The sequence below is a fragment of the Numenius arquata genome, chromosome 10 (assembly GCF_964106895.1).
Source record: "Numenius arquata chromosome 10, bNumArq3.hap1.1, whole genome shotgun sequence".
In the NCBI taxonomy this organism is placed as follows: domain Eukaryota; kingdom Metazoa; phylum Chordata; class Aves; order Charadriiformes; family Scolopacidae; genus Numenius; species Numenius arquata.
Window position 1 is genome coordinate 2,685,556 of NC_133585.1, and position 12,625 is coordinate 2,698,180.

General features: G+C 42.9%; 1 protein-coding gene across 1 annotated transcript in view; it reads left to right on the forward strand.

Annotated features, from left to right (window-relative positions):
• ARHGAP22 (Rho GTPase activating protein 22) overlaps positions 1-12,625 on the forward strand; it is a 123,065-nt gene that overhangs the window by 74,020 nt on the left and 36,420 nt on the right. Inside the window, exon 4 of the mRNA XM_074154615.1 lies at positions 10,995-11,123. Coding sequence (XP_074010716.1) covers positions 10,995-11,123 — 129 coding nt within the window. The remainder of the gene's footprint in view (positions 1-10,994; positions 11,124-12,625) is intronic.

The following is a 12,625-nucleotide window of genomic DNA, read 5'->3' on the forward strand; positions in this document are numbered from 1 at the left end:
ATTTCCCCAGAATATGTGGCTCCTAAACTGGCAATAAATGTATAAATTGCATGTGAAAAGCCTGCGCCGTCCCGTTACTTGGTACTCAATTTCAGCTTAGGGAAAGTGGAGATTTTTCATAAGGTGACATTTCTTGTTCTAGAGATAACCGGGGTGTAGTTACAGAGTTTGGCTACCCAGTGTGAACATCCATGCTGCAAACATGCTCTCACACCAGGAGAAAGTTGCAGTGTCCCTCTTGGTTGCTGTACATACCTGTGTGAGAATTCAGGACTTCTGGGGCACAATCCTGTTAGTTGTAATTGTCGAATTGTTTGGAAATGAACTTTACCATCATCAAGTCCAATTGTAAACCTTAATGTAAGGCGTAAACTGTAACTTCTCCTGAGCACTTCTCTCCTTTTTGTGCTCCTTTGTGGAAATTCTTTTAGTTTGCCTTGTTAGTGAAAAGACTCTTGTCTTGCTATGGCTGTGATCTAGCTTTGGTCAGCAGCCTTTGCTTGAAGCTCGACAAAGACCTGTGATAAGCCATCAAAGAGTGTAAGATGGTTTGAAGGACCTTCTGGAAGCATAGCACAGCCTTTAGAAGGTGACAATGTGCTTTGCTGAGAGACCGCACATGATGGCATAGTGGAGAAGAAGCTGCTGGTCCAGGTTTTCAAATACAGGGATTTTCCTTCTGCTAGCTTACCAGTTTGGAGGAAGACACCAGTATAGAGCACTTGGACTACAGTGCCATGCAGATCTAGGAAGACCAGCAGAAGTTCAAGGATTTCTGCAGGAAGGAGGTCACATTCCTGGAGTAGATCTGTAGTATTTCAATGTGCTAGAGACAGGACTTCCACTGGGAAATCCATTGAGATTCAGAGCTGAGCATTGTGTTCAACACTCCTTTGAAGTCCATCAGCTGAAGATGTGTCTCAGGACGAGTTGTTGTTTACCTAACAGCCTCTTTTCATTTCTTGCTTAAATCAGATCTAAATCAGCATGTTTTTGAAAAGTGAGGTTACATCTGCTAATGATTAACCACTTCAAAAGGAACTTGTGTGGACTTTTTGATAATGCTATTAACTGGGAGGAATCTGTCCATTGCCAATGGGTGGAGAGAATTAGAATTGATTTTTCGAAGCATTGTCCTGCCAGTGGTTCACTGACAGTTGTCCTAAAGCACAAAGAATCGAGGCTCTCACTTTCTGCATCAGCACAACCTGAGCCCGTTGGCCATCCACAGTTGTGTTCTGAGTGATAAATACGGGCTTTCCTTTTTGCCAAAGAGCACTGTTGCCGCAATGAAGAGTGTTAAGGGTTACACCATCATGTTTAGGAGATTCATTGGTTACCAAATGTATAGCCAGATACAGGAGGAGACTGCTATAATCTCTGCAAACCATAACAAGACCATGGACTTGGATTAGAATATCCCCTAGCTCTTGCAGTTTGGGTTTACATCAGTAGTACTTCCATCTGCATTGTCTGATCATTAATGTTGGCAAGGGTTTTTTCCAAATTTGCCAACATTTTGCCAAAGGCCTACAGTGTATATTCTTTTGCATTTCAATCCCTTTTCCGCATTAATGCAACAAATAGCTTCCTTTTTGTAAAAACAAGGTCTGCAACTGTTGAGTCCTTAATGATATGTTGAGTCCATTTATTTGCTGCTGCCAAAACTGTGCTTGTAAAGCTTCAGTCACTTCGCTGAAGAAAATAATGTTTTCAATTGGCTTGAATTTCTGCAGAAATCCGTATTCAGTCCACAGAGAATTGGAGTCTTTACAGGCTCAGCTAAAAGCTCTGGTGTCCACAGTCTAAGCTGGAGCAGCTGGTGGCTTCACCTCAAGTCTCTTTAGCTCAAAGTCCAGAGCGTTGGCTAAGATGGGAGCTACATAGTCCTTTAAAGATAACAGCGTGGATGTCTTTGGTTTCATGGTGGACTAGCTCCAGAGGAAAGAAAAAAATAGGTTTATGAGGGGCAAAGAGGAGGAGAAGATAGTTGGAGAAAGACTTATTTAGAAGGCATGAGAACCACTTCATTCCTATCGGTGAGCAGACCTGGAAAATGGGAGCCCAACAGTCCCAGAAGAATGCAGAAGGTGGATATTATCTCTCCAGGATGAAATTGTCAAAGCAAAATAGATCAGACTTTGCCATTCTGCTGTTGTGAGAAGCCATTTCTCGTCAGGAATTAAAATTTCCCTCAACTCTTCTCTTCAGTGTTAAAGATTTGAAGAAATTTATGAGAATTAGAAAATTGCTTGTGGTTGCATGGTAATGCATAAAAATTATCCAGTCATTTTCATTCAGATATTTCAAAGCATGAAGTCTCATCATCTTTGGTCAGGAAGGAATTTCCTCCCTTATAATAGCGTGTAAACATAACCACAGTTGGAATATATAATTTGATACATTCCTCAGAAGTGTTGAGCACTTGCTGCTTTGGAGAACCACGTGGAACCATGAGGCTTGTTTTGCATAGACCTGTCACTATTTTCTAAGTCTTTCAGACATGCTTTTCCGTATCTTCAAATTCATAATTGTCTTTTTTTAGGTGTGTCTCCTGCAATGTGCCTTACAGGGGCAGGCACATGGCTCCTGCCAGTGAATTGCCTGAAGTGACCTTCCTGTGAGTGTGGGGCTTCTGCCGGCCTGAGAAAAAATTAATCTCATTTCCTTTCCGTCCAGAGCAGAGGACAGTGAAACGAGCAGGAGTTCAGCAGAGCCCAGGCAGTTCCATGCTCCACCAAGGTTAAGGACTAGGCTCATTGTAATTTATGAAAGACACTGAGGAAAATCTGCAAGGGTTGGTTTTCTGGAGTAACGGAGAGTAAGGGAGAGCAGCCTGATGTTGTCTGTAGAACACGTTGGGGAAAAAGCTGTGCAACCTTTTCTTTCTCACCCTTGCCATCCCCACTTGCTGTCACTATCACCAATGTGATTTTGTTACAGGGTTAGAGGGTTATGATCCTCTTTTGTGAGGGGAAGAAATGGCTTTTCTTTTTTTTCCTTCTCCCCCTTCTTTCAGGGCATCTGTAGACAGACAGAAGTTGTTGTTTTTGTCAAGGAGCTGAACAGCTTGTTGTCTTTTTTGTCCCTTCATGAGGTGAGTGGCTTCCTAAGAGCTGGTGACATGTTGGACAGATTTCAAAAAAGGTGTTTGTGAGCTCTTGAGCTCAAGTTTGTGCAACTGGAAGAAGCTAAACCACAACTATGGCTGGGCTCCCAACACCTTCCGATTCTTTTGCAGTAGGAACTTTCTTTTTCCAGTTAGAAGCTGGTGCCAAGTGTTAGTACACGCTACACCTTAAATTTGTCTGCTTTGTCAGCAAATATTGCTATAAGAGGCAGTGACCATGTCACTGAGAGCTTCACTTAAGCTCCTGCTGTCTCTGTTACGATCTAGATTTTTAAGTGAACATATTTGGTTTGCACAGGAATCCCCAATCAGGAAATATTATTTGAGTTGAGTCACAGGGGTTTAATTGAGCAAACTGTTACTTATTTGACAGTCTAACCCCTGAGGCGTCGTTGGACATAATTAGAATATCCGTACTGTCGAAGTCACACTCGGGATGAAACACATGAGTCACAGCAGAGGCGACGTGGTGTCACACGGCTCCGAGCAATTGCTGGTGTCGTAGTTTCTCCTCATGTTAATTATTGTTGATCGATTGCTTTTTGGTGTGGTTCTGCTGGCTTACTAAACCAGCTGCGAACTTGTTGGAGATGTCTCATCTCTTGCTACTAGCTAATAGAAGCTGATACAAACCCCAAAGCAATAACAACACAGCTTGCTTGTAGGGCTACTATAGGGTTAAAGAATCATAGAATGGTTTGGGTTGGAAGGGACCTTAAAGATCATTTGATTCCAACCCTCCTGCCCTGGGCAGGGACACCTCCCACCAGACCAGGTTGCTCAAAGCCCCATCCAGCCTGGCCTTGAACCCCTCCAGGGATGGGGCAGCCACAGCTCTGGGCAACCTGGGCCAGGGTCTCACCACCCTCACAGGAAAGACGTGTTATGTCTGGGCTCATCTCAACCCTAAATATTGGGCTGCTGCAGTAGGAATGACCTTCCCACAGTTGGGAATTCACCTTAGCCGAGTTAATGTGGCCACAGCGAGCAGCGCATCCCAGGCAGAATAGCAGTTTCCTCTCTGAAATTTCGAATTATTGAAAACAAGGAGGCATGAGAGCATTGGAATAAAATTACAATAAATATGTTTTTAATGCCAGAAACTTAATTTAACAATCTCACAGCTCAGACTAAAGCAGATTAAACACATTAAAAACCCCCTAATAAATAGTTTAAGTAGACTTAAACATTACAAAGCATTGAGCAAATGAAAGCAGGTTTTATAAGCAGGGGCTCAAGGTGGCATCTGTGACAACGCTGCTTGCTCTTCCTTTACGTGTACTTCAAGTTCTTTCTCTCTTCCTCTTTTCCTGCGTCTTTTCTGTTTGCCTTGGTTCCTGGAGTGTGGCACCACTTACCAGCATGTGGCCTACCTGGAATATGGGTTTATTATTTATTGTTTATTTTCAAGTGACCGGTAGCTTTAACCGCTTTAATTCATTGGTAAGTCTAAAGTAATACGGGTCACACGCATATCAAGAAAGGCATCTCCAGGCAGGAGTGAGAAAGCACCAAGTTGGCTTGACCTGATACAATTTTGATGTCTAAAAGGCCACAGATTAAATCAAATAATTTCTTTCATACACTTAATTCTAACGAGTGAAATAGAGCACTAGGCTTAGGTTTTTAAGGGTTTTCTGTAGTCCGTGTACCAGTACAGAGAAGCTGTGATGCCTCTGTTCATGTTAAGTCTTGTCAGAATTTTTGCATAAGAAACCACAGTTCTGAGGTCTAATCTCTTTGTTGGTGCTTTTTTAAAGCAGTTTAATGGTGTTTGAAACCACAGAAGGCAGGGGAGGGAGAACAGATCACAGGGCCTTTGGGTGAGTTTATAGATGGTAGTGGCTTTAGAGTGCATGCCTTTGCTTTACTCTCTGGCATAAGGCCTAGGATCTGAGATCTAAAAATCATTTAGGGGCTCATTAAAATCCTCTGCAAGGACTTTTAGGTGAAAATTTGATCTTCTGCTTGTAGCTATCAATAAACCTGGTGGATTGAAAAGCATTTAAGGAAATTAGGCATTTATATTTGACTGGAAAGTCAATGAGATTTTAGTGCACGCTTGTAAATTCTGCCCTAAGAAAATTTGACCATGTCAATTTATGAGTTGAACTCACTCTGTAAAATAAAAGGTATTTAAAATTTATCTTTCCTCATGGACACAACCAAATGAAAGCTGAACGTTAGAATCCCCTCAAACTCATCACAAACTCTGGAAATAAAACATCCTTCAACATATATTTTTTGGAAAAATTGCCATTGTATTGTCCATTGGAACTGAGACGCAATAAATTTATTTTGATTCAAAGCTTGTTTTTTTTATTTGTATTCTGTATGATACTAAATCCCCAAACCTCTTTTTTTTTTTTCTTAATCTTATAAGCTTTTTGAAGTGTGGTCGTGAGTTTACTCTCAACTTCCAAATTGACTTCCAACTTGGATATGCCATATATAGATAGATGGGCGGGTGGGTATGGATATATAGATAGACAGATACAAATACAAAAGTCATGTCAAGCACACATCAGTGTTTACTGCTCAATTCTTCCCAGGTCATACCCTTGTAGATCCTGTCAGTTTTCCTTATTTTTGTTTGTCACTCCTTGGCTATTTCAAGTTTTTCTTACTGCTTTTGCTGTCCTCAAGTAGCCTAAACGGAGCCTTTCAAGGTCAGTTTTGTATTCGCAGCAAGTTTTCCTTCTGTTAAAGGATCACCCAGAAAAAAACAGCAGAAAAGCAGGAGAGTTGTTATTGATTGTAGCAACGTTTAAACTGTTGATGGCAGGTTAACCCCAGATTCAGGTGTGATGGACGTGGTCTGTCTCTGGTGTTCAGGTTCTTGGACTGTGCTTCAGGACAGCGGTAGCCAGAACCAAAGGCAATGATTGAAGAAATGTAATTAGGTTTCAAACGACTGTTCCGAGCACTCTTTAGGACCGTTTGCTTACTCACTAAGATTTCTTTTGTCTCTTTTCATAACCCAAGGATCAAGACTGGTGTGTGTTTTTGCTTGTTTGTGGGTTTTTTTTCTTTTCCCCCCCTACTGTGCAAAGAAATATTCCCCCTAATAGAGCTGCCCTTAATCTTGACAGAATTCATCTACCTCATTTTTCACCTTCCTTCATTATCGGGGAGATCTTAGAGGCCCGCATCTGATACTCACCATTAAGACAATCGTAAAGAGCAGGTCAGGGAAGATGAATCATCGCAGTTGTTCTTTTCAGCTGCGGGTGCTAGTTTTTGTCCATTTGTCAAGATCTTTGTTGCTGCTTGTCTGCAATCAAAGGCTTCTTGTCCCTACTTGCTTTAGTACCGAGGGCGAACATCTCAGCTGGGCCTCGCGTTACCCACCAGCCGCCCCCTTCATAATTCAGCCTTGAGCTTGCCATTTGCCTCCCCACGGGCTGCAGCGGCACGTACGTGGCCAACTAGAAATTTCCCTCTGACGGAAAATACCTCTCTACTATCCACACCAAAGGAATCCAAACATGTAAATATATACACGTACACAAGCATTTGTAGCTGTATAAATCTTCAGCAGAGTTGATCTAATGACAATACGCCAGCACATCAGTAAGCAGAGTGATGTAAGAAATGGGTGAAAGGCAAACGAGATGGGAGGTGGAAGGAAGGGAAATCGTCTGAACAATAACAGAAACTGCCAACTTCAGCAGAACCTTGAGAATAGAAAGTTTCTTCTTTGAAATGCAATGGGGCAGGAACATCTCCTACCAGGAAGTCCAGTCCTGTTCCCCCTAAACTTCTGTTTCCATACAGACAAAGGGGATCTAAGGCTTCGCTCCACAAATGTTGGCCATTAGAAGGTCAAGCTTGTGTGAACAAAGCTCAAGGCAAACAAAAAATTCTAATGTTTCCTCGCTTATAAAGCGAGGAAAAACAGCTTATAAACAGCTTATAAAAACAGCTTATAAAGGGAGAGATGCAGCTGAATGTCTGTTACAGGTTCTTTGAACAGGAACATGGGGCAGAACAGGTAAATACAGCATAATGGCAGCCTGATGCTTTGAGCTTTCCAGTGAACACATACCAGACTGAGGATGGTCAAAAAAGGAAGAATTTTCAGTAAATCGGGTTTTGAAGTGTGGGTGGTGATTCTGGATTCAGTAGTGCTCCGTCTGACCTTTAGCCAGTCACCGAGCCCCAGTTTTTTGGTGTTTAATCTTCCCTGTTGTGGGCCATGGAGGAGAGCTGAAAGGAGGGCTGTGATGAAGGATCAGGAGGTGGCGTGTCTAGTTTTGAAGTTGTTTGGTTTCTGTACCCCTGGGAGTGAGGCCAGTAGCGCTGCTTTAGAGAACCCAGTGCATCTTGTCCAACATGCACTGGGAATCTGCAGCAGGGTCTGCTGCCTGGTCACTGGTTAATGCTGAAGCAGATGGACTCTTCATCCCTGAAGCTCAGCCCTCTGCTTCTGCCACATCTACTGAGGTGCTTGCACTCTGTGTTTGCGCACAGTTTTGTTTTCCCTCGAGTCTGGAGATGAAAGTAGCTTTGAGCAGAAGGACCAGAATGTCCGCCCGTGGCAATCCTGAGCTACGCAGAGTTGGTCCCTGAGGGCCAGTCTTGTTTGTATGGGAGCTTGATTAAAGATGAGCGAGAAGTTCTGTTGAAGGGAATGGAAAGCCCTTGTCTGTGTTTAAAATCATTAGTAGAGTGTTCCTCCCTTCCACGGTGTTGCGTGGCCAGAGCCCTGTTGGGTTCAGGCAGTAGAAGCAGCACTTGTGAGTCAGAGTTGGAGTCTAAAGGCAGCCGTAGTGAGGGCTGGAGCTCTGTGAGCACCAGAGGAGAGGTTTGAATCCAAACTTCATGTTGCTGTGAGAGGCAAAAATTCCATATCTAAGTGTTTCTAGGCAGAAAGGCTTAAAATTATTTTCCTAAAACAATTCCTAAAGACTAAGGTGTTTGAATTGATATCACGTTTGTGTTGCCAACTCAAATCCAAAACCCGTAAGAAGATCCTGGTTTGGGTCTGAGCCCAGAGAGAAAAGCATTTGTGAATTTTGGACAAAATTCTGGACTTCTGAAGAAGGTGTATATGGCATTGTTTCCTTGTTGTTGGTTTTTTGGTTTCTTTTTTAAAGAAGATCTAAGTGTTTGAATTTAGCTGTTTCTCATTCTTGTGACTACTAAAACCCAAAACCTGTTGAATGTTACAACAACACAGAGAGACGTGTCTGAACCCTGCCCTTTAGGCTTGTTGCCTCAAGGATGTAGTGAAAGGAGCCAGCCATGTGTGGAAAGGAACATGATTAAAATGCTATTAAAAAAAATAATAACAGTTTATAGGTGGGTCTGCGTGCTCTGCCACCGCATATTCATGTCACGCGAACATGTGAGGCTTTCTCTTGAGAAGCAACACTGAAGTGTATTCTTGTTTGCAAGCTCATCTCCGTGCGCGGAGTTGTCTTCATTTGCTTGTACTTGTGTGACCAGTCGCTACTGACTCTCCCACAGGCAGCTCGTAGGGTCATGGCCTTGCTCCTATTTAAAGTTTCAGTGGGGCAAGCCAACCACGGAGGAGTTTTATGTAGTTTTTGGCAGAGTCTCAGATCGAGTGTGTACAGGAATCTCTTTTTTTCCCATCCTGTTTTTACTTTTTACAGCCTCAAACAGAAGTAGAAATGTTTTTTTTCCCTAAATACTTGCGTGAAAAAGTCCCGTGAAGGTTTAGAAGGCAGCTGGCGGGTCCAAAGTAAGGTCTTAGGGGAAGGGGAGTCGTAGTCAGGTCCCTGTGGTACAGTGGTTCAGTGGGAAGATGCTGAGACACCACTTCTGCAGAAGTCTAGTAAGAAGTCATCTTCTTCCTTCTCTGCTTATTATGCTTTTTATGGCAATCTTTGTGTGGGTTACTTCAGCTGTTTTGACTACCTTTGTGGCCTGTAATTAATTCTAAGCTAAGATTCTGGTCTCTTCTTCTCCTTCATGGCTGGGGTGGGCAAGATCTCAGCTGAGTCCTCTGAAATTTAAGAACAGGATCTATGTTTCATCTGAGCTCAGTTTGCTGGTGGTGTGACCCATGGAGTACATGGTTTTTTGAGACCATTTCATTTCTTTGAAGAGCTAGCTTGAGCCAGATCCTGAACCCCTGTTTCCGATGTGTGCTGAGGGCCGTGAAAAGCCTCTTTCTTGCTGTCGTATCTCCTGCGAGATATTTGGTCGTGGAAGGACATGGCGATAGTTCTGCCACTAACATGAGAATTAGACCTGGTGACCTCTACTTTCACCGTGAGGCTGAGTAAGTTGGTAAAAGAATTAGGCTGTGAATTCCACAGGCTGTAGTTTCCTGCGCTGATGGTTTTGTAGGGAAATGAAGAAGTGTGTCCTCGTCGTGGTGGAGTATGATGGAGTGTTGATCCATTCAGACGCCTGCACCTCAGCCTTGAGCTAGAGAGCTCTTCTGCTTTGTATATCTTAAGGAATATGAATCATTCAGTAAATTTGAACTGGGAGACTGTCCGAGAGGAAAGAAGGAGAATTTGGATAAATGTAGGGAAAAAGCATCATGGCTTTTGTTTCCTAAGCTGCGTGCCTACTCCCAGGTGGGTGTTGTCTCTCTTTGCTGATTCCTTAGTGAATTGCTTCTAAGAGAGACACAAAATCCTCCCCAACACATCTCGTTTTGCCCCTTTTTCTTAACAAATCAGCGTATGATCCCTGAGCATGTCTTGGCCAGGAAAAAACTAATAGCAAGAAAAATACTTCCTTGGCTTGCAGGCAGCTCCCAGCTTGCTCCTTTCCCCAGATTAGTGAGGATTTAGGAGGTGTACCTCTGTGTACACTAAATCAGTTCTGCAGAAACCACCACATACCATCGTCCTGCTCTTATCTCTGAATTCCACGGACAGGCTGGCAGCTTTCGCTTGCCGGTGGGTACTGAAAGCCATGTAAGCGTGGAAATGACAGTGACACAACGACAAGATGTTATCTCCGTAGCAAAGCCAAAGGCAGTTTCCATGGTGATGGAGAAGCTGCTAGTGATGCAGCTGCTGTGTTGGACAGGATCAGTAGCCTTTTTATACAGAGGCTGCTCTAATAAAGATTTTATGTGTTTATGTGGCCCTCAGGTTGTATCCAGCTCCGGAACATAAAATGAGGGGTGAGGGGGCGATTTAAACTGGCTGAAGTGGGTGCTGACCTAAAAAAAAAACAGGAAAAGATGCGTGAAAATGTAAGTCTTGGAGTATCCACAAGTGAGGGATGTATATGACAGCTTGAGTGCATTTGGTATTCTGTGCATTTGATATTGTGGTCAGTACTGTCCTGAGATATTGTGTGCCAAAGTTTAATACCTGCTAAAGTTCTTATTTCAAGTGGGAGCGTCAGATTCATATCCCCAAGTCTTAACTCCTCTTTAAAACATTTCTTATGAATTGGGTGCAAAATCAAAATTGTTCTTTTTTTTTCTTATAGTGAGGCTAGAAATTCACAGGGTCTTAAGGAGAGCGAATGATCTTGTGACTTCTGCGTCTCAAGCACTGAAATGTCTTACTGTTCACTTGAGTATTATTACCGTTTGCATAATAATCTCTCAGTATCTCAGCACGGGCACGGGGAATTCGTTTCGCACTCTTCCTGCAGGGTCCTATAGCCTCTGCCTTCACTTGGCTTGTTGCTGGGACAGCGGGTACATCGCCAGGTTCCCACACTGGAAAGGCACATTTTGCACTTCTGCTTTGATCTTACACCAACTTTGTGGGTGCTGCAGCGCATGAGTAGGAATTATGTGTAAAGCTGTTCAATTAAAGTAATCTTTTTTATCATTTTGACCCAGACTTTTGGTAGTTTCAAACACTGGTTACTCTCTTCTGAACTAGATGCTAAAAGAGATTTGTATTCTGTCTTTCAGGTGGTGCGGGGGACCGGGAAAAGATGCCTGTCAATCATGAGACTTTCCTGCTCATGGCTAATTCCCAGAATGAAATGGAAGATTGGGTGAAAGCCATCCGACGGGTTATATGGGCTCCATTTGGTGGAGGTATTGCAAATAGCTCACATGCACATAAATTAAAACATTTGCCTCAAGGTAAAACATATTCTTGTGATACTAGGATATGTGTAACACTGTAAAATCACTGAGATGCCTAGATAAGCTCTTGATTGTCTGAAGTGTTTTGCAGAAGGGGATTGGGTTGATTTTTTTTGCCAACGGATGGAAAGGAACGGGATGGAAGGGCACATCCAGACTATAGCTGACTCTCAGTCAGAAATGGGTGGTGGTAATAAGCATATCCCTATTGTTAATACTCAGTTTTTTACAACTAATTATGAACTATTCTGTGGACCTTTCTTATCCTTGTGAACATAAAGGAGTAAGTCCAGTTATCTCAATTTTCTACCATCTTTAACCTCCATACAGCCAGAGGCAGCAAAGCTTTTCCTATAGCTCATGGAGGGCCCAGTTGAGAAGGCAAAGCTTCCACTGGCTTCAGTGGGGGTGTAGCCTGAGGAAGGACAACAGGGTCAGGCTGACTGAACACCTGTAAGATAATACAGCTGTTGACAATTCCTGTAGTTAAAATGAACAAAAAGTCCACGCTCTCCATGTCGGTATTATACAACAGTCTTCAAATTCTCAAGTCAGTAGATTAGATAGGAGGTGTTTTTGTGGTTTAGTGTAGAACAAGGGTTCACGAATGTTTTCTTCTGGGTTCACTGTTGGCGACAGCATCTTCTGGCCTGGTACTGGGCTCTCTGTGCTTTGAAGTGACTTGTGTGCTACTGATGGAGTTCACGCAAATACTGGTATCGTCCACAGATAGTGATATCGACCCCTTTTGAGAGGTACAGATAAAAAAGGGCCAGATAAGGGTTAGGTAATACAATTACTTTTGTTGAAATGAAGTTACTAGTTTTCCTGGATCTAGGTGGGGAAAAAAGTGACCTTGATGCAATTTGAGGGAGGCTCAAATACCACAAGGTCACTAAGAAGACCCAGTGTTTGTTAGTAACTTTCATCTTCGTCGTTTGCTTTCTTTTTTGTGGGTTTATTTTTTTTTTTTTCAAGTGACTCTTACAGTTTTGAGTCTCCGTGTAGTAGTATTTGGTTTGTCTGGAGGAGATACAATCTCTACGGATGATGTAATTTTTTCCTAGGTCCTTCTTTCACTTAGCAGAAAGGGTGTGTGTACAAAAGGTACCTGATTCTGAGAGGCTGCACGCGATGCTGTTGTGCTGGGGGCAGAACAAGACCTTTTCATTAGAAGAAACTCATCTACCATGATTTCTCCTTAAACATGAGTATGTGTTTGTTTTGCTTTCCTTCTGAAGTTCAGTCCACAGTGAAGGGTCTTCTAGACTCTGAGTTCAGCGCAGGTTCCTGCAGTTCCTCCAACGAGTCTCAGAATCTCTGTGGCTGTTTGTAGTGGACCTTATATTGCATGTGTTACAGCTTTGCTATGTGCGTCAAGTGAATACTGTGAAGAAAAAGGAGACACTCGGTCATGACAAATGATATACCTTCCAGCAACAACCTCCTCC